General features: G+C 49.0%; 1 protein-coding gene across 13 annotated transcripts in view; it reads left to right on the top strand.

The window, feature by feature from the left end:
* kiaa1109 (KIAA1109 ortholog) overlaps positions 1 to 27,319 on the top strand; it is a 73,553-nt gene that overhangs the window by 33,891 nt on the left and 12,343 nt on the right. For 3 of the 13 annotated variants that reach the window (XM_061245759.1, XM_061245761.1, XM_061245758.1), the window contains exons 44-76: positions 515 to 690; positions 2,426 to 2,601; positions 2,743 to 3,458; positions 5,239 to 5,487; positions 5,909 to 6,002; positions 6,875 to 6,925; positions 8,847 to 9,053; positions 9,575 to 9,810; positions 10,343 to 10,587; positions 10,806 to 10,911; positions 11,104 to 11,201; positions 11,348 to 11,533; positions 12,009 to 12,177; positions 12,968 to 13,179; positions 13,762 to 13,827; positions 13,948 to 14,146; positions 14,673 to 14,732; positions 14,959 to 15,185; positions 16,553 to 16,750; positions 17,321 to 17,451; positions 17,880 to 18,003; positions 18,636 to 18,745; positions 19,545 to 19,635; positions 20,880 to 20,942; positions 22,244 to 22,494; positions 23,025 to 23,240; positions 23,696 to 23,876; positions 24,399 to 24,585; positions 25,230 to 25,391; positions 25,509 to 25,648; positions 26,073 to 26,271; positions 26,560 to 26,763; positions 27,141 to 27,317. In XM_061245759.1, coding sequence (XP_061101743.1) covers positions 515 to 690; positions 2,426 to 2,601; positions 2,743 to 3,458; positions 5,239 to 5,487; positions 5,909 to 6,002; positions 6,875 to 6,925; positions 8,847 to 9,053; positions 9,575 to 9,810; positions 10,343 to 10,587; positions 10,806 to 10,911; positions 11,104 to 11,201; positions 11,348 to 11,533; positions 12,009 to 12,177; positions 12,968 to 13,179; positions 13,762 to 13,827; positions 13,948 to 14,146; positions 14,673 to 14,732; positions 14,959 to 15,185; positions 16,553 to 16,750; positions 17,321 to 17,451; positions 17,880 to 18,003; positions 18,636 to 18,745; positions 19,545 to 19,635; positions 20,880 to 20,942; positions 22,244 to 22,494; positions 23,025 to 23,240; positions 23,696 to 23,876; positions 24,399 to 24,585; positions 25,230 to 25,391; positions 25,509 to 25,648; positions 26,073 to 26,271; positions 26,560 to 26,763; positions 27,141 to 27,317 — 5,907 coding nt within the window. The remainder of the gene's footprint in view (positions 1 to 514; positions 691 to 2,425; positions 2,602 to 2,742; positions 3,459 to 5,238; positions 5,488 to 5,908; positions 6,003 to 6,874; positions 6,926 to 8,846; positions 9,054 to 9,574; positions 9,811 to 10,342; positions 10,588 to 10,805; positions 10,912 to 11,103; positions 11,202 to 11,347; positions 11,534 to 12,008; positions 12,178 to 12,967; positions 13,180 to 13,761; positions 13,828 to 13,947; positions 14,147 to 14,672; positions 14,733 to 14,958; positions 15,186 to 16,552; positions 16,751 to 17,320; positions 17,452 to 17,879; positions 18,004 to 18,635; positions 18,746 to 19,544; positions 19,636 to 20,879; positions 20,943 to 22,243; positions 22,495 to 23,024; positions 23,241 to 23,695; positions 23,877 to 24,398; positions 24,586 to 25,229; positions 25,392 to 25,508; positions 25,649 to 26,072; positions 26,272 to 26,559; positions 26,764 to 27,140; positions 27,318 to 27,319) is intronic. The other 10 variants (XM_061245765.1, XM_061245763.1, XM_061245767.1 and 7 more) reach the window with 9 other exon arrangements.

Below are 27,319 nucleotides of genomic sequence, written 5' to 3'. Positions count from 1 at the left end.
TAGGTCCTGGTATGCTGAGTGTGGGTTAGTCTTGTATCCAAAGAGATGTGGTCACAGTGTGTTCTTTATATAGAAGAGGATTACAGGATGTGCTGGTACATTAATCTGAGTAATGCATCACCCATTGACAGATTTTCAGTGTTAATTAATGAAGATGGAGACAATGCCATCAGCAGTGTTAATGTGTGATTATGATCTGCTAAGAGAGCAAATCTGTGAGTTCCGTGTACTCTCTGTCCCACTCAATTCACTCTTTCCTGTTCAATCTCATTAACACACCCCTCTGTATTGTTCAGCTGGGCTTACAATACTCTGTATACCCGTTTTTGCCCTTCTCAAGGAAGGCTAGTACTCACTTTGACACAAAGGCCCTGCCATTTATCCTTTACATCTGAGAAATTGGGACTTCTTTCTGTTCTTAAAAATGTTGCGGAGCTGTTCGGTTTGTCATTGAAAACACAGCCTTAGTGTCTCCTTTTCTCAGCTGTTCCTCCTCTCTTCCTCTCCTCCTCAGGGGTTCCCTGTAACCTGCCCACCATCCCTTCGGCGTCAGACTTTAACACTGTGCTCTCCAGCGACCAGAACACGCTGGACGGCACGCACTCCCAGCACAGCACCAGCCAGGACGACATCGCTGACATCGAGGAGGGGAACCAGTGCCCTGTGGCTGTGCAGCTGGCCGACGCCCAGGTCAAGCGTTTAGAGAGGGCTTCAGGACTTAGTGCCAGTCTGGACACACCATGCCCTTTTTTGATTAATGTATTGTTTCCACTGTTTGTAATCAAACAATTCATATGTGGACAAAGTGCAGATAGCTTTTATTTAACCACATTTTTATACATTTTGGTTTCACCATAATGAATTACAGAATGTTATATACGTAGCATGTTTCATTTCAATGTTTGAGACAAATTAAAATACTGTCGAATAAAATAGTATTTGGAATTGTGGGGCGGGACTAGATTCAGCTGTAAATTATGCTGATATAGTATAGAACACATTTGTTGGCTAAATGGCTTTAAGTCTTCAAGGGTCCGAGGTATCAAATCAGCCTCAAACAACCTGCTGATACTTCAAGGGTTGTTTCTCCTGGACAATTCTTCCATTGAGTTCAACAGGAAAATTAGTCAGGAGAAATGTCCCTTGTAGTACTTACCGCATATCTGGTAGCAGCACACTGGTTTGAGGTTCATCTGATACCTTGGACCCTTGATGACATGAAGTCATTTAGCTGCGGGTTTTCATCCCTGAAGCAGGCCTAAACTTGCATGGTTGATGCTCTCCTCGGGTGAACAGTAATGAAGCGGGCCCTGACCTGTACAACTGAGGGTGCCCTTCGGTGAACGGTAATGAAGCGGGCCCTGACCTGTACAACTGAGGGTGCCCTCGGGTGAACGGTAATGAAGCGGGCCCTGACCTGTACAACTGAGGGTGCCCTCGGGTGAACAGTAATGAAGCGGGCCCTGACCTGTACAACTGAGGGTGCCCTCGGGTGAACGGTAATGAAGCGGGCCCTGACCTGTACAACTGAGGGTGCCCTTGGGTGAACGGTAATGAAGCGGGCCCTGACCTGTACAACTGAGGGTGCCCTCGGGTGAACAGTAATGAAGCGGGCCCTGACCTGTACAACTGAGGGTGCCCTCGGGTGAACAGTAATGAAGCGGGCCCTGACCTGTACAACTGAGGGTGCCCTCGGGTGAACAGTAATGAAGCGGGCCCTGACCTGTACAACTGAGGGTGCCCTCGGGTGAACAGTAATGAAGCGGGCCCTGACCTGTACAACTGAGGGTGCCCTCGGGTGAACAGTAATGAAGCGGGCCCTGACCTGTACAACTGAGGGTGCCCTCGGGTGAACAGTAATGAAGCGGGCCCTGACCTGTACAACTGAGGGTGCCCTCGGGTGAACAGTAATGAAGCGGGCCCTGACCTGTACAACTGAGGGTGCCCTCGGGTGAACAGTAATGAAGCGGGCCCTGACCTGTACAACTGAGGGTGCCCTCGGGTGAACAGTAATGAAGCGGGCCCTGACCTGTACAACTGAGGGTGCCCTCGGGTGAACAGTAATGAAGCGGGCCCTGACCTGTACAACTGAGGGTGCCCTCGGGTGAACAGTAATGAAGCGGGCCCTGACCTGTACAACTGAGGGAGCCCTTGGGTGTCCAGCCCTGCGGCAGGCCTGGATTTGCACAGTTGCTAAAAGCTTAGATTAACAGCTTTATATAATTTCTATAATCAACAACACTAAGTATCACAACCAGGACATAGCCAAATTGATAAGCAAATTATATAGCCTGAGTATGTAGCTAACCTTGGTTGTTTCAACTGAAGCAGGCCTAGACTTGCACAGTTGAGGGTTCCCTTGTTGGTGTCCTGTCCTGTAGCTAAGCCCACAGTTCTGCTGACCGTGCTCCGTCCTCTTCTGCAGGTGGTGTTTAAACCCCTCCTGAGCCACACGGGGATCCAGTCCCAGGACGCCACCCCCTTAAGTTACCGAATGTATTTTGGGGAGCACCTCTCTTTCTCGGGGACCCTGGAGTGCCTTCGCGCGGATATTGTGGATTCAGACACGTCCAAGGACAGGAAGAATAAACGGTCCAGGAGGTACGATCTGTCCGAGAACTTTGATTCATGTTGGTGTAAGGTTGTGGAGGTTTGGGATCAGCTCAGTTGGTTGGTCCCGCAGTAGGCTGGGGCCTGGAGTGCGGTTGTTTTCAGAGGTTGTTTGTGCTGTTCTTTGTTCAGGCAGGGAATGGTCAACCTGCCCCCCCTGGAGTTCAAGCCGGCCCTGATGATCGAGACGTTCAGCCTTAATGCCGTGGTGATGGAGAAGTCCATGAGCACGCCGCAGAACTCCACCAGCGCCCTGTCCTTCCACAACCTCAACCGCCGCCACTACAACACCTTCCACTGCGACTTCACCATCTCCTGCCAGTCCATCAGCCAGCACGTGGACATGGCGCTGGTGCGCCTCATCCACCAGTTCAGCACCATGATCGACGACATCAAGGCCAAGCAGAACGACATCAAGCTGAACCGCTACATGGCCGGGTCGGCCTCCCCCACGCCCACCTTCAAGGCCCGAGGGCACCGCCACTTCCGCTCGTCCGACTTCAGCCGCAGCTCCCGCGGCAGCCTGAACGGAGCCAACCGCGCGGGCGCGCAGAAGAAGCGCGGCGCGGCCGTCGCCATGGACACGCTGGGCCGCAAGGAGCCGCGCGGACGCGCCTCGCTGGGCCGCTCGGAGCGCCGCACCTCCAGGGTGTCGCGGAAGGGCTCGCGGGACGTGGCCGATCACATGACCATCCAGATGGACGACTCGGACTCCATCACGGTGTCGGAGCAGAGCGAGCCCTCGGCCGAGTGCTGGCAGAACATGTACAAGCTGCTCAACTTCTACTCGCTCATCTCGGACCCCACCGGCATCCTGGAGAAGGGATCCCCCGAGAACTGCCTCTCAGGTACGGCCTTACCGCCGGGGTTTATGGGTAGGCCCTCACGGGCAGGGGGTTATGGGTATAGGGATGTGTATCGTTAGAATTTTATTGATACCGATACCAATACCGATACTCCTTATCGGTGCCGGTATTTATTGATACTCTTAACGATACCACGGCGTGTAATTTAGTGTATAAAATAAAGACGTTGTAAGATGGTAAAAGATTCAATCGTTTTTTATTACCACAAGGGGGGTAACACCAGCAACATCATTAAACAACTTACAGCACCTGCCTTTTAGGCCCTTAGCAAGTCAGCAGTGCGAGGTATGTCAAAAAAACGAGCAGGCAGCTCCATACAGCCTTAAAGGTAACTGTCAATGTGATAATGCTTCAACAGAACAGAAGCTTAACTTAAAATTACAAATGCTTCTCAGAATAGATGAAATAAAATAAAAAAACCTAGGGAGATGACCAAAGCCCTTGCCTACATGTTCAACCCAACAGACACATACATGTAAACAGAACAGTGTAGGGGAGGCGCTTCTCCTGACGCATTTAGCCCTAACAGTTTTTGTTAAGGAAAAGCAACATATTTACTTTCTCTGGCAGCAGCCGAGATCGCTCTGGACAGTGACGTCACGCTATACACTCGGATAAAATGGCGCTGCGCATGTTATAAAAAAGGGTAATTACTTACTATTTTTAATCCAGCTTTACTGGCAGTCTTAAACCTTTAAGGATGTATATATTGGGAATCAATCTTGTAAATTATGCCAACTTAATCTAGTATTTCACTTCCCCTTTAATGATTCATACACTCACCGTGACTTGATGAAGAAACACTGTCGGAGTCTGCCTGGGCACGGTGTTGTTAGCGTCTCCCGGGTTGCTAACTTTAGATGCGTTGTTTAACACGCCGCACTCCTTCAGCTTTATGCTATGGGTAGACTGCAAGTGTTTCATGATGTTGCTGGTGTTACCTCCCTTTGACGCAACTACTTTCTTGCATGTATTGCATTGAGCCGAGGATTCATTGAGTTTGATGAAGTGAGCCCATACCTTGGAGCGCTTAGCTCTTACGGCCGACATATTGACTACTAGAGAAATCAACGGGGCGCTGCGTCATAATTACACGACGGTTAGGTAGACTCTTGAAAAATACCGAAAACAGTATCATTTGTCCAGAATCTTTAGCGGTACTCTGGTACCGACCAATTAGGAACCGGTACCAAAAAATACCGGCTCTCGGTACACATCCCTATATGGGTATGGCCTTACTGCGGGGATTATGGGTACAGCCTTACCGCCAGGGATTATGATTATGGTTTGGGCCTCACAGGCTGGGGCTGATGGGTAGGGCCTTACCTTCAGGGTGGGCTTTTTATCAGACTGTTATCGGTTTGCTCTTTTCTCCCTGTCTGCCTGCATGCATGAATGTGTTGTTCTGCATGTGCGTGTGTGCGTTTGTCCTGTGCGTGTGTGTGTGCATATGTGTGCCTGTGTTTGTGAATGTGTTTGTCCTGCGTGTGTGTGTGTGTGTGTGTGCGTGCCTGCCTGCCTGCATGTGTGTGCCTGCGTGTGTGAATGTGTTTGTCCCGTGTGCGTGTGCGTGCACGCGCGTGCGTGTGTGTGTGAATGTGTTTGTCCCGCGTGTGTGAATGTGTTTGTCCCGCACGTGTGTGTGTGCGTGCGTGTGTGCGTGCGTGTGTGTGTGCGTGCGTGTGTGTGTGCGTGCGTGTGTGTGTGCGTGCGTGTGTGTGTGCGTGCGTGCGCGTGCGTGTGTGTGTGTGTGTGCGTGCAGAGGGCGGCCGCAGCCCCTCGGAGCCCCCCTGCAGGGTGGTGTTTGAGAACGAGCAGGACCCCTGCAGCCCCAGCAGGCCGGCGCGGCGCCGCAGCCTGGTGAACGCAGAGCCCCAGCACGTCACGCTCATCGTGTTCGGCGTGGGCATGGTGAGCCGCACGCACCTGGAGGCCGACATCGGGGGCCTCACCATGGAGGCCGAGCTGAAGAAGATCCACGGCAGCTTCACCCTCAAGGAGAAGATGAAGGGTGAGCGGTGAAGACCAGCGGCTCCTCCCTCCATCCCAATCCCTTATTTTAGCCTCTTTGCCTTTTTCTTTTTGGTCCTGACCTGGAAATAGATTGCGTTCTGGCATCTTTTAGCACATTCCAACCCCTTAAATGTTCCTACTGGGAGCTAGAAGTAGAAGTTAAGTCTTGCCGCCCATCTACATCTGTAACTGACGTTTGAAAGAGCAAGGACATTCCAATTGCCGAATTCACGTTTCTCTTAATTCCCCGTCTTCACTTATTTTCCTAACTGCTCCTGGTGGGTGAAGCTAGGAGCAGGAAAAATAGCAAGGAAAAGAGGCTCATTGTAGTTCCCTGTTACTTCACCTGTGCGCTAATGTTTGACACACACACACGGCCCCATGCTGCCGGAGGTCTAATGCCCCCCTCCCTCTCGTAGACATACTGCACCAGAAGATGACGGAGACGTGTGCTTCTGCTCACATTGGGGGGGTCAACATCGTCCTGCTAGAGGGCATCACCCCGAACATACAGTGAGTATCTCCCACCCCCGCCTACTCTCGGGTCATGTGACTATAGGCAGCTTAGTGTGAAATCCCGTATGTTAATTAGTTTATGTTGTGCTTTTCCTTTTGAGCAGGCTGTCCTGTACATTTTGAATTTCCTCTCACTTTGCAAGCCTTTAATTATGCGAGTGGTTTATTACCGAAAGCTGGTGCTTAATTTGATTGTGTCCTGCTTTGATAACCTGGGTTATGAGCAATAATCCCATTTTCATTTTTCAATTGTTTTTATTTCTCACGCGTTTTTGTCAGTGTAATTCTAAAATGACAAATGGAGCAATCTGTTTTTATATTTTCATAAAATAAGCTACAATCTCTTTAATGTGAGCATAACCCAGAATGCACTGCAGCCACAGTTACAGGAACAAGCCAGCCTTGCCCTTCTGAGAACATTTTCTTACCTGAGAAATAACCCAAACTTCTGATGTGACCTGACTTGCCATCAAAAGGACACCAGAAGCTGTTCTGTGAAAAGTGCCCCAGGGGCACGTTAGGAGCATTTGACCCTTTTGGAAACGTGCATATCCTGTACAGCTTGGCTAAATCCAGGTCCCAAGCTGAAATAATTTCTTACAATCCCATGTTACTGCAAGCATATCCAAGCTGTAACCTGCCAGTGCTTGACAAAAGCAGACCTTTCCTCTTGAACAAGGACTCCCTTACACTCACCACCTTCTCTGCTGTCTGAGTGTGGGTGATTTCTTAAAGAATGGGGACTGTATTTTGGGCTGGATACTGTTTCTGTACCCGTTTCTGCACCATGCTTATTCCTCATTTGCTCTTTTTTTGTTTGTTTTTCCTTCTTTACTTCTTGCCTTTTTCTCTTCAATCTCCTCGCATAGGCTGGAGGACTTCCCCACGTCTCCCACCAGCACAGCCAAACAAGAGTTTCTGTATGTGAACTGCTCCCTGCATGACAGGGCCTGACCCCTGACCCCTGACCCCTGCTAGCTGTGCCGCAGTGCTCTGGGTGTACCGCTTGCTTTCTGTGTTTGAGTTGGCAGCACCAGCTTTGTGCCCAATGTACCCTTGACCCTTGACCCTGGAGTTTCACCTGGCCTGTGTCATGTCCCCTGTGCTTTGCCCTAGCCTTACCTGGACTGTCCCTCCAGGCCTTGACTGACTGCACCCGGGGAAGGGTGTGCAGCATAAGGCCTGGGATCATGGGGGCAGGGGGGGGGCACAGTTTTTGGTTGAGGTCACAGTTTGTTGTTCAGTCTCATTTAATGCGTTTCGCTGCGTGTAGCTCAATGTTAGCTGTGGTGCAGAGAGAGGTTGTCAGACTGTGTGCTGTCTGATTGATCCAGTAATTAAGCTCTCTGACCAATGAACAGGAAGCGCTGCGATGGTCCCAGGCCAGTGTCACCCGTGCACAGAATACAACATGTTTGCTACCTTAGAATTATCCAATCAGTGACCAACACAGCCCCTGCTCTCTGTACATACCACAAAGTTGTGTGTCTGAAACAGAGCTGGTGGAAGAACACTGTTCTGACCTCTGCTGGGCAGTGCAGGTAATGCAGGTGTGGAAGTATGCGGGTGAAGGGTGAACGCGGAGAACTCACTGAGGGAGGAAGAACTCTCGGGGCCGTATTTACGTACATGAAGCTCACAGCGCAAAATGCGGCCTGATGAGAGCATATTGCCGCAGTCGCAGTCTGCCTGAAATTAACGTCTTATTTACAAAGGCTACAGCTCATTATGCACTCAGCGAATGGGACTGCCTAGAAACCGCATTTTTGCGAAAGAGACAGATCTTAAACAGCACAGTTAAAACCGGTGTTTCAATTAAAGGCGAGATGTAACATTGCAATGAGCTTCACTATTGCCGAGATAGAATGGGACCGTTGTGTGGGAGGTACCAGTACATCTTTTATTTCTCCCAGAAGCGTAATTCTTTGTATGGCTGTGTTTGTCACAGAAGTTGGATTTTCTTTTTTTTGGCAGTCCCTTTAAATCCATTTCTTTTCCGCTATTGTCTTGGAGGAAAACTAATCCGAACAAACACGCTCTCCGCCATGGACAAAAGTGATTAAAAGCAGCATATCATTGCATTTAGCCTACTCCTATTTTTTTTTTTACTAACGGCAACACTTTTTAAAAACTATTTCAGTCACTTCCCACTGCTTCGCATGAGATGTAGCTTAATTTAATTAACCAATATCTCATCGAAAGCCCATCGTGCTCATTATTTTGTAAATATTTCTGTGACAAACACCCAGCCTTAATTATTGCTTCGCTCCAATCATTCATTAATATTTATTATTAATAATCCGTTTGATTATTTCTTGCTCTGGGGGTTTAAATAGTGTGATTCTTGTTGCAAAGATTACATCTTCGAAGCCCAGATCTGTGTTTCTGTCTTGCGCCTCGGTTTACGCCTACTCTCTAGAGGCAGAGAAATTTCATGCACAATTCAACCCTCGTTAATTGCGTGAACTTTAGTAAATTCAACAGAATACGTAATCAGCCACACGATGACTGGAGTAGATCACACGTGTACCGCGGTGTCTGAATGCTATCCCATGAGCCCTGTGCTGTAGTCTTTGTCTGACCTCTCTGTGCTTGTGTGTATCAGTGACTGTGTTCCTAAGTTACGCTGAAACGTTTGCCTGACGGTGAATTTGTACACTCCCATGTGGTTAATGCTTGCTGATTATTCCTAATACGTCCGTCACCGCGCTTGTTCGAATGTGCCACGCCAATTTTGGCTGAAAAATTGGCCCTGGAGTGTTAACTGCCTGCGTTGTGTTAGAGAGTACTCTCGAGAGCAGTGTGAGGTACGTGTGGATGACCAGGTTTCGTCTGTTACAGAACGGTTGTAAAGTGCAACATCGCCAAGTCCCAGGCACTATATAGCGCCCAGCGCGGCCTGAAGACCAACAACGCGGCTGTGTTCAAGGTGGGCGCCATCATCATCAACATCCCCCAGCACCCCGCCACGCTGCACAGCATGATGGTCCGCAGCTCACACCAGCTCTCCAAGCAGATCTCCGACCTGATCCGCCAGCCCTCCGCCGCGTAAGTCTCAGGTTTGGAGGACCCTTAATTGGGCTGCCCTTTAACAGAACAGAGTCACGTTAGCCCCACGGTTAACATTCATGTGAATGCATCATTCCCCTGCAGATCAGGGGTGCAGTTCTTGTTGACTTGAAAATTTCTCTTGTATTGTTTGTTTTATATGTTTTTTTCTTTTGTTTTAACTTGTATTGTAAAAGCAAGCTCAGCTGTGGATGGAAAAGTGTCTGCGAGGAAAGAAATAACATTGCATATTTAACGACAGTTTCAAACTGTGAGAGTAACTAATGAGGTCTTCTTTGGGTCTCTCTCTCCCCCTCTACTTCTTTCACTCTCTCTCTTTCTCTTTCTCTCTCCCTCTCCCTCTCCCTCTCTTTCGCTCTCTCTTTCTCTCTCTCTCTCCCTCTCTTTCACTCTCTCTTTCTCTCTCTCCCTCTCCCTCTCTCTTTCTCTCTCTCTCCCTCTCTTTCACTCTCTCTTTCTCTTTCTCTCCCTCTCTCTCTCTCTCTCTCCCTCCCTCTCAGGCCCCCGCCCAGCAGAGAGGACACAGCCACGCCCCTGGCCTCGGATAAGACCTCCTCCAGTGTGACGCAGACGCCGGTGGAGGCGGAGTTCCCCCAGCTGCCCGAGGGCCTGGAGAAGAAGCCCATCGTGCTCAAGTTCAGCGCCATGATGGACGGCATCACCATCGGGGCGGCGCTGCTGCCCTCGCTCAAGGCCGAGTACAAGATGGGCCGCATGAGGAGCCACGGCATGACGGGTGAGCTTTTACAGCCAATCAGGACACTCCTCTTCCATAAAGCCATTCGGGACGCAGGACACTCCTCTTTCTTAGAACCAATCAGGACGTGGTATACTCTTTTGTGGTCAGCTGTTCCAGTTCTCCAATCTGCTTTCACAATCTGCTCTGACTGGGAGAGTAAGACCTCATGAACCTCATGAAGGATAGTCTATGATCTGCTAGTCACTGACTATGTCATTGGTTCAGATCTGTGAGTGACTGATGATACACGGTATCAACTCACCTATGTCTCCTCTCCTCGTTTGTACGCCTGTGGCCCTCACCTGTGTCTCCTGTCCTCGTTTGTACGCCTGTGGCCCTCACCTGTGTCTCCTGTCCTCGTTTGTATGCCTGTGGCCCTCACCTGTGTCTCCTCTCCTCGTTTGTACGCCTGTGGCCCTCACCTGTGTCTCCTCTCCTCGTTTGTACGCCTGTGGCCCTCACCTGTGTCTCCTGTCCTCGTTTGCACGCCTGTGGCCCTCACCTGTGTCTCCTCTCCTTGTTTGCACAGGTGCTCAGACTAGTTTCACCTTTGAGCTGCCCAATCACAAGCTGCGCTTCCAGTCGAAGGTGTCGCCGGTCGACACGTCCACCATGCAGCCGTCGGCCAGCCTCACTCTCCCCCCCGTCACCATGTCGGGGGAGTACATCATGGAGGACCACGACAGCCACTCCGACCAGGGCTGGGGCCCCGACGAATTTCCCACCAAGCAGGGCAACTATCTCCAGGGCAACTACCTGCGCTGCGTTGCCGAGGTGATGACTTGGGGGGGCTTTTTGGTAGATGGCCGATAGGGACAAGAGAGCAGGGCTTGGTCAGCTACAAAATGTAACTTGATTTAATTTTGGTTTGTTAAATAGTTGGTAGACTGCCCACAGGAGCTTTGGTATTCATGGGAGTCTCAAAACTCTCTTCTTCCTGCCATTTGGGTCGTTGGCCAGCGATAGTTTACCTCACCTTCCTCTCCTTACAGATCGGCTCGTTTGAGCACAACCTGACCACTGACCTCCTGAACCACCTGGTGTTCCTGCAGAAGGTGTTCATGAAGGAGGTGAACGAGGTGATCCAGAAAGTCTCAGGTAGGAGCACCACATTTCTCTTCTGAAATGCCTTTTACACCTTGGATCCATTGCACCAGCCTGTTTTGGTCAACATTTGTTGTCATCTTTTGCCTGGAGGAAAATAATGAGTACTTTAATAGTGAGACGTAGTTAAGCACAGGTGTGTGTTTGCGTGTGTGTGTGTGTGTGTGTGTGTGTGTGTACACACAGGAGGAGAGCAGCCCATCCCACTGTGGAACGAGCATGACCTTTCCACAGACGGTGACAAGCCCAAGATCCTCCTGTATTCACTTAACCTCACATTTAAGGTAGGACTCGCTGAAAGTCATGTTTAAGGTGGAGACTCGCTGAAAGTCATGTTTAAGGTGGAGACTCGCTGAAACTCATGGGACTCGTTGAAGCCTCCTTGGTGAAGGAAAGTCTGAAGTTCACGCCTTTCTCCTCGGATGTGCAGGGCATCCAGATGACCGCCACCACGCCCTCCATGAGAGCGGTGCGTTTTGAGACGGGCCTGATCGAGCTGGAGCTCTCCAATCGCATCCAGTGCAAGGCTCAGCCTGGCAGCAGCAGCTACCTGAAGCTGTTCGGGAAGTGCCAGGTGGACCTGAACCTGGCCCTGGGTCAGATCGTCAAGCACCAGGTGGGCTGAGCCAGGTGGTCTCAGACAGGGAGAGTTAGCACACTGCACACGTCACAAGAGTTTATCACCTCTACATCTAGTGCATTTTTCGGTCTTAAAAAAAGTGTTTTTCTAAAGTAACTGCACTGATGAAGGATGAATGGTTTGTTTGATTATTGTGTTGCCTTGTGCTGTATTGTTTTATTACAAGTATACCATTACCTGGCTAGCTATTTGTGCCAAGCTGCTCAGTGCAGATCAGCTGAGGTGTAAAGGGCGGGATGTCTAACTGCAGTTACACTGGTGTATGGCTAGAGGCCCACGATAAGCTAGGGAATCACTAGTTAGACTCGAATATGGGTAGAGGGCCTACATTTCTACATTTTGCCAGAGAACCTGACTTTGTGGCTGTGTGTTAACAGAGATGTGCGTGTGTGCGCGTGTGTGTGCGTGTGTGTGTGTGTTTGTGCATTAACAGCTGTGCGTGCGTTAACAGGTGTACGAGGAGGCCGGCTCGGACTTCCACCAGGTGGCATACTTCCGCACGCGCATCGGCCTGAGAAACGCCCTGCAGGAGGAGATCAGTGGCTCCTCCGATAAAGAGGCCGTGCTCATCACCCTGAACCGGCCAATCGTCTTTGCCCAGCCTGTGGCCTTTGACAGAGGTACCCACCCCCTAAAATTGTGCCCATGGGCCTCGTTCCTGTTCATTTTTAGGCTCTGCAGATGAGTATGAACAGCTGGCAGTTAACACAGAACACATTTCTGTTATTTCCATCTACATTTACAACTTGATTGTTTGATACAAATTTATACAAATAAAATCTAATTTGATCCGCCTGATCACCAGTCAGCCCAGGTCGGCTCATCCACTGGCTTCCTATTGCCGCACGCATCCGATTCAAGGCCCTAGTGTTGGCATTTCAGGCTGCTCCACCTTACATACAATCCCTGATCACTCCCTACTCCCCAGCTAGACCACTCCGGTCTGCCAGCTCTGGTTGCCTTATGGTTCCCTCTCTACGAGCACCTGGCGGTCGAGCTGCACGTTCACGCCTGTTTTACGTTCTGGTTCCTCAGTGGTGGAATGACTTGCCTACCACTGTCAAGATAGCAGAATCCCTCCCCCTATTTCGACGCAGACTCAAAACACACCTTTTCAAACTCTACCTTAGTCCTCCCCCCTGATTTCCCCTGCCCCCCCCCCCCCTTTCTGATACCCCTATCCTTGTCTAACCCCCCCCCCCCCAAAAAAAAAAAAAAATTTGCACTTATGATGACGACTATATGTTTACAACAGCATTCCATGTGTATTTCCCTAGTTCTGGTTGTGATGCTTTGACTTGTGGTAGAACCTATGCACTTGTAAGTCGCTTTGGATTAAAAGCGTCTGCCAAATGACAAAAATGTAAAATGTAAAATTTGAATTAAATAGAATTTTGCCCCTCATTGCAGCGGTGCTCTTCTGGCTGAACTACAAGGCTGCGTACGACAACTGGAACGAGCAGCGTCTGGCCTTGAACAAGGACATCCACATGGCCACCAAGGAGGTGGTGGACAAGCTGCCTGGTATCCAGCAGACCTCGGCCCAGGCCTTCAGCACCCTGTTCCTGCAGCTCACCGTCAATGACCTGGGCATCTGCCTGCCCATCACCTGCACTACTCAGGTAGGGTTAGCCTTGCTAGGGTTCATGCTAATGCTAACAGCTAGCTGCTATTAGCCTTGGCCAGAGTCATGCTCAAGAGTTTATGCTAATGCTAACAGCTAGCAGCTATTAGCCTTGGCCAGGGTTGGAACACTAACACTATTGCTAACAGCTAGCAGCTATTAGCCTTGGACAGAGTTGGAATGCTAATGCTAACAGCAGATCTTAGCTTCTTAGCCTTGGTGCTTAAATGCCTCTACGGTTTTTAGCAAGTCTGAATGAATAAAGTTGGTGTTGTTGTAGTGTTGCTGTGGCAAACCGCTGCCAGACGGATGTGGAAGGAAAGCTGTATGATGCTTGGTGTGCGGTGTGGTAGGGGCTCGAACTGAAGCAAAATTTAATTGGAAGTAATTCAGATTTTTAGCCCAGTACTGAGACCCTAGCATTAACCAAAATTCAATGATAAATCCGATTATTTTATTCCAATTAAATTTGTATTGACTCGGGTACTGCACAGAGGTTGGTGTTTTTTACAGTACTGATAAATACATTTGAAAATTGCGCTAAAGAAAGGAATTACAGTTTTATCCCTTATTTCCATAGAAAGGACATTTTCCAGTTATGGAACGCAACAGTATACCCAGCTGTGAAGCAAAATGTGCAAGAAAAGTAACCTGCAATCTACTCTTATCCACTCCTACACTTTACATTTTTACCTAACTGTGGGGACGGCCTCAAACGTTGACCCTGTTTTGGTGTCTGTTTGACCCCCGCCCCCCCCTTTCCCAGGCCAATCACAGCCTGGATTTTGACACAGGCTCCGCCCTGGTCCTGACGATCGAGAGCACGCTGATCACTGCCTGCTCGTCGGAGTCGCTGGTCAGTAAGGGCCACTTCAAGAACTTCTGCCTTCGCTTCGCCGAGGGCTTCGAGCGCACCTGGGATGACTGGAAGCCAGAAGTGCGGGGCGAGCTAGTCATGAACGCCTGTAAGGGTCCCGCCTGCCTGCTGCGTCTGCGCTTCACCAGTAGAGGGTGTAATTGATCTAAATGGACAGCCTGATCCACCATTTTGGACTACTGGCTGAAGATTGAGCTATATTTAAAAATACCAGTTATTGTTTTACCGAGCACCACAAGTGGCGACAAGGATGACTATTGTACCCTTACAAGCGGCATACAGTTACTCATGGAAATTAAAATATATTTGAATTTGTCAATTGAAGTCTGAATATTTTTGCCACTATGTCGTTGTGTTTGTGTGAATTAATGCAAAGTGCCCTTTGTCCTCGACATTAATTAAAATACCTGTGGTGAAACTGTAGGGCTAATATTAATAGTAGTGTTATTGTCATTTTTAGCATTGTTTTATAATATTGAGGGTACTGATGTCTGCTGAGCCCTGCAGGATGGGAGTGTGATGGGTATCCTGGGACAGTTACGTCTGCTGGGGCTGCGTTGGTTCTGCAGTGTGGCAGCTATGGCAGTGGTGTGAATTTGTCCTGTGTTTTGAAGGTGTTGTCCCAGACGGAACCTATGAAGTGTGCTCCAGAACCACAGGCCAGTCTTCTGTAGGTGAGTGCCTTCAGGCCATTATAGGCTCGTCTGCAGCTTTCAGAGAGCTGCTCTGCCATTAGGTGGCACCGGTGTGTGAGGAGGATGCCTCAGTTACAACTTTGTGTGTGTGTGTGTGTGTGTGTGTGTGTGTGTGTGTGTGTGTGTGTGTGTGTGTGTGTGTGTGTGTGTGTGTGTGTGTGTGTGTGTGTGTGTGTGTGTGTGTGTGTGTGTGTGTGTGTCACAGAGAGCAGCAGTGCGGGGACCTGGACTCTGAACGTCTTGTGGAAGATGTGCGGTATCGATGTTCACATGGATCCCAACATCGGCAAGCGGCTGAACGCCCTGGGGAACACGCTGACCTCGCTGACGGGGGAGGAAGACGCGGACGACATCGCCGACCTCAACTCTGTCAACAAGGCCGACCTATCGGATGAGGACGACCCTGACACCATGTCCCCCATCGTCCACGTGGTGAGTCCTCCCACACGGCTTTCACAGGGTCAACTCCACAGGTGAACTCGACGGGTGGAGTCGACAGGGGTGAAGTCGACAGGGGTCAACTCGACAGGGGCTACAGCTCATCTATTGTTCTCACCATGTTGGAGAAGCTCCTATAGTCTGCATCTCCTGGGTGTTTACATCTTAATACATCTCCACCGTGAGGTTATTGATTGCTGGGGAACTCAGGTATGTCACTTTTCACCCTTTGGGGATGCCTTTTCCCGATGACGATGAGATGTAAGCCTTTCCTGTGGCTCTTACGAGGCACCATGACTATGGTTTCGCCCAATGTGTTTCTCAAAGTGCCACATTGAGTATGTGTTGATTCATGTAGTTTTCCAACTGTAAGCTTTGCTGTGGTTACCAAGGATGCAAAAGATCGAATCATCTCCCAAGGAAACGGCCAACTTTGATCGCATTCTAGGATTCAAAAACCACAAAATGCATTCACGTTAACGTGCACAACTAGGTCATGATAGAAAACCTTGAAACCAAATAAAATCTGCCAGCATATATGTGGCTGATGTGGATGTGTGGAAACTGGGCTCCTTGTAGTTTACAGATAAGTATTTTAGAATAATCCTGAATAAAGGTACAGTTCTTTTGTTTCCCTACATCTTTTCCTACAATTTTTTTGTGTCTTGTAACAAGGGAATCAGAGTTATGGGATGTGTGTTTAAGGTCCTGTGTGCTTCATGTGCTGTGTTGAGCCTGATGCTAGCATGTTTAAGGTGCTGTGTTTAGCCTAACACTAATCTGTTTTGGTGCTGTGTTTAACCTGATGCTAGCCTGTTTAGGTGCTGTGTTTAACCTGATGCTAGCCTGTTTAGGTGCTGAGTTTAGCCTGGTACTAGCCTGTTTAATGTGCTGTGTTTAGCCTAACGCTAACCTGTTTAGGTGCTGTGTTTAACCTGATGCTAGCCTGTTTAAGGTGTTGTGTTTAGCTTGATTCTAGCCTGTTTAGGTGTTGTGTTTAACCTGGTGTTAGCCTGTTTAAGGTGATGTGTTGAGCCTGATGCTAGCCTGCTTAGGCGCTGTGTTTAACCTGATACTAGCCTGCTTAGGTGCTGTGTTTAACCTGATACTAGCCTGCTTAGGTGCTGTGTTTAACCTGATACTAGCCTGTTTAAGGTGCTGTGTTGAGCCTGATACTAGCCTGTTTAAGGTGCTGTGTTTAACCTGATACTAGCCTGCTTAGGTGCTGTGTTTAACCTGATACTAGCCTGCTTAGGTGCTGTGTTTAACCTGATACTAGCCTGCTTAGGTGCTGTGTTTAACCTGATACTAGCCTGTTTAAGGTGCTGTGTTTAACCTGATACTAGCCTCGTTGTTTACAGCCCGTAGAGGGGGACTGCAGCCCTAGAATCACATTTAAGAGGCGTCTGGTTAACCACCTGCTGGGCCTTAGCCCAAAGACTCCATGTTCTCCACGCTCCCCCATCCCGGCTGAGTACCTGAACGTGTTCGCCGATCCGGAGAGGGCCCTGTCTAAGGCGGGGGTGATGCGGGACAACAGGCCCCTCTCCTGGGGCTGTGTATGTAGCCAGAAATCCACCCGGAGCCACCAATCAATGTCCGCTTGTCCTGTCCTGTCCAGTCACCTCCCTACACTGGTTCTCATCACAGCTCCAACTGCCGAGTGACATCCAAGGGCGGCCATTTTGTGAAAGCAGAAACAGAGAGAGTGAATCAGCTCCAGGAGCTGAGAGCCGAAGAGGGCCTGTCACTCGGCAGTTACAGCTGCGTTTCCAGGGCTTTGGGGGTTTTTGGGTTCCGTTTTTTTCCCCTCACAGGGTGTACTGTGTGTTGTGAGGAAATTGAATTTGAGGGGTGGGGGGGGTTATTTGATATCACAGTGGAATTTAAATGGGAATGATCCTCTGTTGTTCATGACGCTAATTTAATTCTGTACAGAGTTTGCACAGCAATGCGTTCTCTTACTGTAATTCAAAGGTGGAACTTTCTTAGTGTGAACTCTCTTGGTGTGGCACTGTTCCTGTCCTGGTGGTGACGGGGTTTGATTTGCATGTGGGGGCAGCTATTAGGGGGGCAGAGTGCGCCGGGGGCAGTTTGGGGTTTAACCAGATCTCCCAACCCCCCAACAGGAGCCCATAGACCACCGGCGGCAGGTTTTGGCGGGAAGCCAGACTGTGGATTCGCGCGGGCGCAAGTTTTCTAAGCGACTGGTGGACATCCGTGAGCTGAACGAACAGGCCAAGGTCATCGACGACCTCAAGTAAGGGTTGAGGATTTTCATTGGTCCTTACTATGACATGTGGACACATTCCGACGCACACTCGCTCACACACTCTCTCACTCACACATGTGCACATGCGGACACACACAAACATTGAAACTCAGCTTCCCGATATCAAATGTTAGGATACATGTTGCAGTCTGAAAGGGGAAGACTCACAGATGTCAAACCCTGCCTAGCAGAAGCTTGTCTTCACACAGCAGTTTTGCACAATGCCTCAATATATCAGAAACATACTTATAATTCTTAAAGCTTTTAAAACATATAAAACTCAGCATTAGAAAAACGCACACACATGCACTTTTTCTGTCTCCCACACGCACACAAATGCACATTTATAGACTCTGTCTCTCTTTGTCACATACACACACTCTCTCTCGCTCACAGTCACTTACTCTTTCCTCCAGGAAACTGGGGGCGAGTGAAGGCACCATTAACCAGGAGATCCAGCGGTACCAGCAGCTGGAGTCTGTGGCGGTGAACGACATCAGGAGAGACGTGCGGAAGAAGCTCCGCAGATCCAGTATGAGGGTGAGAAAGACCTGTAGGGTAACAGATTGGTGAGTTGTGATTTGCTGTCACATGTAGGGTAATAGATTGGTGAGTTGTGATTTGCTGTCACATGTAGGGTAACAGATTGGTGAGTTGTGATTTGCTGTCACATGTAGGGTAATAGATTGGTGAGTTGTGATTTGCTGTCACATGTAGGGTAACAGATTGGTGAGTTGTGATTTGCTGTCACATGTAGGGTAATAGATTGGTGAGTTGTGATTTGCTGTCACATGTAGGGTAACAGATTGGTGAGTTGTGATTTGCTGTCACATGTAGGGTAATAGATTGGTGAGTTGTGATTTGCTGTCACATGTAGGGTAATAGATTGGTGAGTTGTGATTTGCTGTCACATGTAGGGTAATAGATTGGTGAGTTGTGATTTGCTGTCACATGTAGGGTAACAGATTGGTGAGTTGTGATTTGCTGTCACATGTAGGGTAATAGATTGGTGAGTTGTGATTTGCTGTCACGTAGGGTAATAGATTGAGTTGTGATTTGCTGTCACTTGTAGGGTAATAGATTGGTGAGTTGTGATTTGCAGTCACTTGTAGGGTAACAGATTGAATTGTGATTGGCTCCTGAGTAGCAGCTGATTTTTGTTCCCTTAACAGGCGGCCTCGTTAAAAGACAAGTGGGGTCTGGGGTACAAGCCCAGTTATAACCGCTCCAAGAGCATCTCTGCTACAGGAAGAGCTCCACCCAAGAGACTGGAGCGGGCCAGGTAAGAACACTGCAGAGTGTGTGTGTCTGTGCGTGCACGTGTGTCTGTTCGTGCACGAGTGTATCTGTGTGCACGTGTGTGTCTGTGCGTGCACATGTGTCTGTGCGTGCGCATGTGTGTCTATGCATGCACGTGTGTGTCTGTGTGTGTCTGCGTGCACGTGTGTCTGCGTGCACGTGTGTCTGCGTGCACGTGTGTCTGTGCGTGCACGTGTGTGTCTGTGCGTGCACGTGTGTGTCTGCGTGCACGTGTGTGTCTGTGCGTGCACGTGTGTGTCTGTGCGTGCATGTGTGTGTCTGTGCGTGCACGTGTGTCTGTGCGTGCACGTGTGTCTGCGTGCACGTGTGTCTGTGCGTGCACGTGTGTGTCTGCGTGCACGTGTGTCTGTGCGTGCACGCGTGTGTCTGCGTGCGCGTGTGTCTGTGCGTGCACGCGTGTGTCTGTACGTGCACGTGTGTCTGTGCGTGCGTGTGTGTCTGTGCGTGCATGCGTGTGTGTCTGCGTGCACGCGCGTGTGTGCGCACGTGTGTACGTGTGTTTCTTCGTGTATGTGTGCGCCTACGTGTGCATGTGTCTGTGTGTGTGTTTTACTCATTTCAGTCCATGTGATGGCGATGCACTAGTAAAGGTGTGAGATGTTACTGATTCACCCGAATTATGTGAAGCCATTTCTATGGGTTAGAATATCACATATGTAGGGGTATATCAGATGTATGTGCATATACAACTGTATAGAACTGGCTGTTGTGTTGGGATTATTATGCTTCTGTCTGGATATGATGCTTTATCTGATCCTCAGCTCTAGAATCGGGGATGTTGACGATCTTCCAGACGTGCGAGTGGAAGCATCATCCCCCGGACCCAGAGTCACCTTCAACATCCAGGACACGGTACCATACACCCGTCTGTGCTGTTTCCATGGATACAGTGATGGATGGATACTCCTTTCATTATCACTCATTTTCATTTCTTCCAGCAAAGAGTCTATTCGGAAAATGGTCATTCTATTTTGCTATAGGTTTTCAGTTTATACGTTATGGTACATTTCTGAATTTGCAGAAGATGTGAATGCAATTGAATAGATTTGCTCTGTTGTTCTATAGTATAAATTCATTGGATTTGCGGTGTTGTTTTGTGGCGTAAATGCAGTAGCGTTGTTTAATTCAGTGTTTCCTGTGACATTGCTCCTTTGATGTGTGTGTGTGTGTTCTTGTGGGACAGGCTCCAGTGGTTTCCTGTTTCCACTCAGTAGCGCTGCAACTTTTACACACACACACACTCACACACACACAATCACATTCAGTAACACTACAACTGCAGGGCTGTTAACTGTTATCTCAACGCTTTTGTGCACACATAATGCTAATGCAGTATGTTGTTAGGATAATATAACACTAGGTATATTTTCATATACCTTTTTCATAACTGATGAAGACTTAGTAGCATAGAAATGCATCCGCCTTTTTTTGCACCGTGAAAGGGTTAATATTGCTTCTGTGTACTCCAGACTTATTCCTTCTGAAAATCTTTTTTCTCAGCACAAAATTATGCATAATGTAAAAACTACTGTAGACTAAATACAGTAAAGTTTTACAGTACTGTAAACTTGGTGTGCCCTGAGCATGGACTGCACATTTGTGGTAGAGCACTCAGTAATTAACTTGTTTACATTTACCACCTTGACAGTTGTAGTGTTAATTGAGTTACGGTATATGTACATTTGTGATGCTTGTTTTTGTGAATTGCCTTTTTGATTCCTCCTGAAGGTTCAGAAAGCATAATTCCCCCTCTGATTGATCTATAATACTCAAAGACAGGTCTACATCAGTGGTGGCTAATCATGTACCATGGAGGGCTGAGAGTATGTAGGTTTTCATTCCAACCAATCACAATGCCTGCTTATTTAACTAATGAACATACCTTCACCCAGAGAGGAGGGCACTTCTGGAGTAGTGATTGGTTTGAATGAAAACCTACACACTTTCGGCCCTCCATGGCACATGATTGACCACCCCTGGTCTACATCACCATAATGACTCTCTAATCACTCCAGTGTCCTATTGTCTTTTGCACACTGCTTCATCATTCTTTTCATTTTTGGGGTAATTTTCTGAATTTCTTTCATTCAATAAAGATTAATAATCTGGGTTCGGATATGCCAAACCTCCCAGTCAGTCCAGGAGAAATGTGTTTCAAGGTATTTGTAAAAATGAACCAACAAATGAAAATCTAAAATGCCTCTCTTCACTAATACATGTATACTAATGGGGAAATCCTGATTTGCCAGTAAATAGAAATTCTAAGAGAAGATTCTAAGGCCACCGTACTTTACAAAAGTTTACTGTAATGTGTAATGTGAAACTGTGAAGTCCATATCACTCCGCATGAGTGGGTAATATGTGTATAAAGTTATGAAGATTAGATCCGTACGACCTGGAGATGCTGAGTTAAAGGCATACGACGCATGTCCAACTTTTTATCAGAATCCCAGCATACCTGCAAGGTGCCATAGATCTTCTCTTGGAGTTTAGGATTTGCGGGTCTGTACTGTAATGCCGACACTGTGTGGAGGGGAGTTGGGCTCCCGCAGCCTGGCACAGAGAGTTCTGGTCTCAGCTGATGTGTACACGGCAGCTAGACCTCTATATCACTGCTTAACCCCGGCCCAACCCACTGAACCACTCACTCTTCCTTCCCCTCACTACCGGGCCTGCAGCATGCAGCAGCTTTTAACCTGTGCTCTTTGATCTTGGCTCAGTCTCTGCTTGTTTTAACTGGGCTGCATTGTTGTCCTTTCTCATTGGTGGAGGCAATCATCAAGATCGTGATGAGGTGCTCAGTGATAGGTCAGGATGTAGTGATGGTGGCATTTTGCATAGCTCGATGGTTGCAAGGGGGGAAGCGGGGCGTATCTTCGGATGTCTGTCTGTCCTTCTATGTGTCATCCTGCTGACGTCTGTCCTTCTGTCTCAGTTTCCATGGCGAAGGTCTAGTGGAAACCTTGATGTCTGTCATCACTTCATTTCTCGCTCATTTCATCTCTTCTTCATCTCAACACTTCTGTCCTCTCCAGGGAACGTGCATGAGGCTGGTGACGGGTTTACAGCATTTGGAGTATGACTCCTGGCAGATATCTACACTAATTAGCACTGACATTTACACTAATCAACACATATCTACACAATTTAACACAGATATCTACTGCTAATTAACACAAATATGTTCACATTTAATTAACACTCAGTTAAAAAATGTCAACTACGCAAAGCGATCCCCTCCTATTCTTTAATTCTCTAAAGCTGTTGATCCCAGTACATTTGTGCTCGGAGTGCTCAGGTCGGGTGCGGTCCTCCCATAATTGGACAGAGACCCCCGGGGTTGTGACCCCCGCCCAGTAAAGAGGGTTGATATCTGCCAGAGAGTGCTGTCAGTTTGCCATGTTGTGGTGTCGGTGCCATAACACTTGTTGTTTTGCGCTCTTCCATGTCCTGGCCAAAGTTCCCGGAGGAGACAGAAATGGAGCTGTTGTGTGTCAGCGCCGATCCGCCACCCCGCCATTTCCCGTCCGTTAGTGACGGCGCATGCTCAGTGTTCGGTTCCCCCACGACCCCCCACGTCTTCTCACCCAGCCTTCCCTTCCAGCACGAGGACAGCCGCCGTGACGACAGCTCCCTCTCCTCCTCCGACGACTCTGATAAGGAGGAGGAGTTTGACAGGGAGAGGCCGCCTTGCTACTACAGGAGGCCCATGTGAGTAACTTCTCCTTAGCTTACCACAACGGTGGCCAACCCTGGTCCTGGAGAGCCACAGGGGGTGCTGGTTTTTGTTTTCACCTTAAACACAACAACCACTTTTGACCAAAAACCCCAGCTGAGGTGACTTAATTGTGTAATTGACTGCTACAACCCTTTCAATACAAAGCCCAAGGGGTTTTGGCTTTAGTTGAGAAAGTTGAGAACATTTAGTAGGGTTTTAATAGGGGCTTGAACCAATAGTATAGCAGTCATTTTTATTAGTTGAAAAGGTATGTCACTCTTGCGACTGAAAGGGTAAATTGATCAATTTAAGTGCCGGGTAGCAACGAAACCCTTGAGACCCCACAGTGTTCCAGGACTCAGGTTGGCTGCCCCCGGCTTAGCTCATAGCCAGTGTGGCATGGTTGTTGTTGCTGGAGACATGTACTAGTGTACTGTTGCCTACCAATATGGTTCTCAAAACTAGATTTACCTCCTGTGTCTGCGTGTGCTGCCCCAGCTGACCCAGTCGCTCCCCTCCCCAGGCAAACGTCCCGTAAGAAATCGTCTGGTTTTGCGGCGGTCAGCCAGCTCTTCAGCGAGCGTTGGCCCGGGACGCCGGCAGGCCGGAGCATCGTCAGCTCCGCCACCGAGAGGAACATCGACTTCGAGCTGGACGTGCGCGTGGAGATTGACAGCGGCAAATGCGTGCTGCATCCCACAACCCAACAGGCCGAGCATGACGACGTCTCCCTGAGAAGGTAAGAACTATTACACTGTACACACAAGCAGCCCTGTAGAGCCCCATGGGGAACACCTAATACACTGTTCCCTGGAGAGCCCCATGGGGAATAACTAATATACTGTTCCCAGGAGAGGCCTGTGGGGAACACCTAATACACTGTTCCCAGGAGAGCCCCATGGGGAACACCTAATACACTGTTCCCAGGAGAGGCCTGTGGGGAACACCTAATACACTCTTCCCAGGAGAGGCCTGTGGGGAACACCTAATACACTGTACCCAAAAGACTCCCAACCATATTATGACAGATTAACAATGTTCTCCGATTTTGATTTATTTGATCTTTTCAAGTGAAACATGCTTTCATAATAAAACCACTAAAGCACTGAGGCATTGTCCTGCAGTTGAATTCTAATTCTAACACAGAGCTTTTATATTCATTACTTTTTGTTTGTTCATTCATCCCCCTTGCAGGAGCTGTGACCGCAGCTTGCGGAGTCTGGACCAGGAGTCTCCACCAAAGAAGAAGAAGCTCCAACCAACCTGCTCCTCCAGTGCTCACCTGCTGGCGGGGAAGAAAGTGCCCTCCTCCCTCCAGACCAAATCCAGTGACTCCGAGACCACCGTCTTCTACATTCCTGGCGTGGACGTCAAGGTGCTGGTCTTCTCTGCCCGTTTCACCACCCCAGGTTTTAGCTTCCAACGTGGTGTCTGTTGTTGTTGATAGTACAGGATTTGGCTCTTCAGTACCTGCTTAACAGCCACATTTGTTGTGTGATTTTTGGGATTATTGTAAAGTTGTTGGTTGACAGATGACATTTTTTGTTTCTTAAACGCAGCTGCTCTACAATTCCAAGACGTATCACATGCCTCAATTTTTTTGCCCATTCGTACTTTGTATTTTAATCTAGGACTGTTGCATTTTTGTTTATCCTGGTACTGTCGTTGCTTACTGCATTAAATTTACCATGTGTACTAGACTAGAATGTTCATGGCTGTACAACTGAATCTTTGTGAATTCTACCCTATCCAACCTGTTCTGTAGCTCTATTCACCTTTGGTATGTGCATAGTGTACGTTGCTTTGGATAAAAACAAAATAAAATGTGATATAATGTCTTTTGGGATTGTGATAAAGTTGGCGGTTGACAGATGAAACTTTCGTTTCTCGAGCGCAGCTGCACTACAACTCCAAGACCCTGAAGACTGAGTCACCCAACGCGTCGCGGGGGTCCTCCTTGCCCAGGACCCTCTCCAAAGAGTCCAAGCTGTTTGGTATGAAAGACATCCCAGCAAATCCCCCACATCCAGCCCAAAGCAGGAGTAGCACCCTGCTTCCTCCCCCTCCCCCACCTATACCCTCAGGTACTGTGACCCACGAAACGGACGCATGCTCACCTGCATGCTGCATGCCTGCCTCTCTCCGTAATGCCCTGTCGCATTCCGGCTGTGCTGCACGTCTGCATGCATGACTGTGTTTTATGTGATCCACACCCACACAGATTCTGCTGCGCATGCAGTGCCCCGTAGATGTTGCTGTGAAATAAACCTGTTCACACATACAGTGCTTCCCACCTTTCCAAGAGCCGACACACTTAATGAACAAATTAACTACACTTCCTTTAACCGTCCTTATGGGCGTGGGGCGATGCATGTGTTAAATAATCTAATCAGAACAATTGAACCTGCTTAAATCAACTGCTCTATGCTTTTTTGAGCCACCGTCTTTTGGCCCACTTGTGGGTTGTGATGTAAAATCCTGACAGAGAGAAAACTGTTTCTATGTTCCTGGGAGCTGGCTGGTCTTTCTGAGCAATTTGAATTGAATTTGTTCTGTGGGTGAACTGTTAGCATAACTATTAATATATCCATTCGTGTTAGCATTAGCATTACAGTTAGCATAGCCGTTATCATAACTGTTAGCTGTGAGCATAGTCGTAAGCTTATCCTTTACATTACATTACATTTAGACTTAGTGTAACTGTTAGCATCCTGTGCTTTGACTGCAGCCAAAGGGAAGGGCAGCGGTGGGGTAAAGACAGCCAAGCTGTATGCCTGGGTGGCCCTGCAGACCTTGCCGGAGGAGATGGTCATCAGCCCCTGCCTGCTCGACTTCCTGGAGAAAGCCCTGGAAACCATCCCCATCACCCCAGTGGACCGCAACTACACCAGTATGTGTATGTGTGTGTGAGAGTGAGAGATTAACTGCGTGTGTGAGAGAGTAACAGAGTGTTTGTGAGAGAGTAACGGAGTATGTTGTTTTCCTAACTGTGTTCCCATTGGCTCAGGCATTAACTCCCAGGATGAGGACATGGGGCAGTTTGACACTGTGGATCCTCTGGAGGAGTCCAACACCTCCCTGGTGTCCTCCTCCACCTCCGCCTACTCCTCCTTCCCCGTGGACGTGGTGGTGTACGTACGCGTGCAGGTACCTACCCTAAATTACCCCCAGACTACCCCAGCGTCCTCCAAACTGTCCCTAACTGCCCCAGTTTGTCCCAAACTTGCCCCAAACTGTCCAGAACTGTAATGTATGATGTACTACCTCTCTCTCTCTCTCTCCCCCTTTCCATCTCTCTCTGCCCCACCCTCTCTCTCTCCTTCTCTTACTCCCTCTCTCCCCTGCCGTCTCGGGGCGGCCGGTAGAGTAGTGGATAAGGCACATGACTGGGACCCGCAAGGTCGTGGTTCGATCCCCAGTGTAGCCACAATAAGATCCGCACAGCCGTTGGGCCCTTGAGCAAGGCCCTTAACCCTGCATTAAGCACTGCTTAATCTAATTAACTGTACGTCACTCTGGATAAGAGCGTCTGCCAAATGCCATTAATGTAATGTAATGTCTCTCTCTCCAGCCCTCTCAGATCCGCTTTAGCTGCCTGCCCATGTCGCGGGTGGAATGTATGCTGAAGCTGCCATCTCTGGACCTGGTGTTCTCCTCCAACCGGGGGGACCTGGAGACCCCGGTCCCCTGCCACCCCCCTGAGGGCCCCGCCCCGGGCTGCACTGCATCGCCCCTCACCCATAATCTGCTTCGAGCCTCCACCGGCAAGGGTACTGGCCTCAAACTCAAACTCAAAATCACAAACCTCTCAGAGGTAACAGCACATGCTTAGTGATGGATTCAGCCGGCCAATGGCTCAAACAGTTGGCTGAAGTCTGACTGAGCCCCTAACTTAAGTTTTGCTTAATGCCATTGGTTCCATGTTATCTAATCTGGCTTAATGCCATTTGCAGCAGGGTGATCAGGTCTGAAAGCCATCGTCTCCATGTGATCTAGTCTGGCTTAATGCCATTGGCTGAGGGTGATCAGGTCTGAATGCCGTTGGCTGTTCCACCCAGGTCCCTCTCCCGGATTGGGCAGTCCCCTGGGGCGGTCCCGGCACAGCAGCAGCCAGTCGGATCTGAGCGGCCCCTCCGCCAACTCGTCAGGCCTGAGCTTCAGCGCCTGCATGTCGGACTTCTCGCTCTTCGTGTTCCACCCCTACGGAGCTGGGAAGCAGAAGTCCGCCGTCAGCGGCCTGCCCTCTGCATCCGGGCCTCTGGGTAAGGAGCCCCTCGAACCTGGGACACGAGGGGTCAGAAGCTTTAGGGCGGGGTCAGATACCCTCGTTTTGTTGTAACCCAGCACTTAATTCATAATTCATCAATGAAAGCAGTTGATTGCACAGTTACCTCCCCTCACCTAGTTTCTTGGGTCTGAATTTTAAGGTGAAAATAAAAACTAGCCACACCCTGCGTCTCTCCAGGACCATGAGTCAGCACTGCTTTAGGCTCTAAACTGATAATCCTTTTATTTGACAGTCCAGAGCATTGCTTTTATGTTATAGTGATATGTGATAATGGTGTTGATACATGCAGTGGGTGATATGTGATTTTGGGTTGCTAGGCGCAGTGCGTGATGTGTAATTTTGGGTTGCTAGGCACGGTCGATGAGGAGCCCCCCTCTGTGACGGGGCGGAAGGACTCTCTCAGCATTAACCTGGAATTTGTGAAAGTCAGCCTGTCCCGCATGCGCCGCACTGGCTGGCCCACCTTCACCGAGAGCTTCATCCCTGGGAAGGGTGGCAAGATGGACACCACCCTCATCAACATCTCCGGT

Source organism: Conger conger, chromosome 6 (assembly GCF_963514075.1).
Source record: "Conger conger chromosome 6, fConCon1.1, whole genome shotgun sequence".
In the NCBI taxonomy this organism is placed as follows: Eukaryota; Metazoa; Chordata; class Actinopteri; order Anguilliformes; family Congridae; genus Conger; species Conger conger.
The sequence above is the reverse complement of the archived record's forward strand: the minus strand, read 5'-3'. Positions and strand labels throughout refer to the sequence as shown.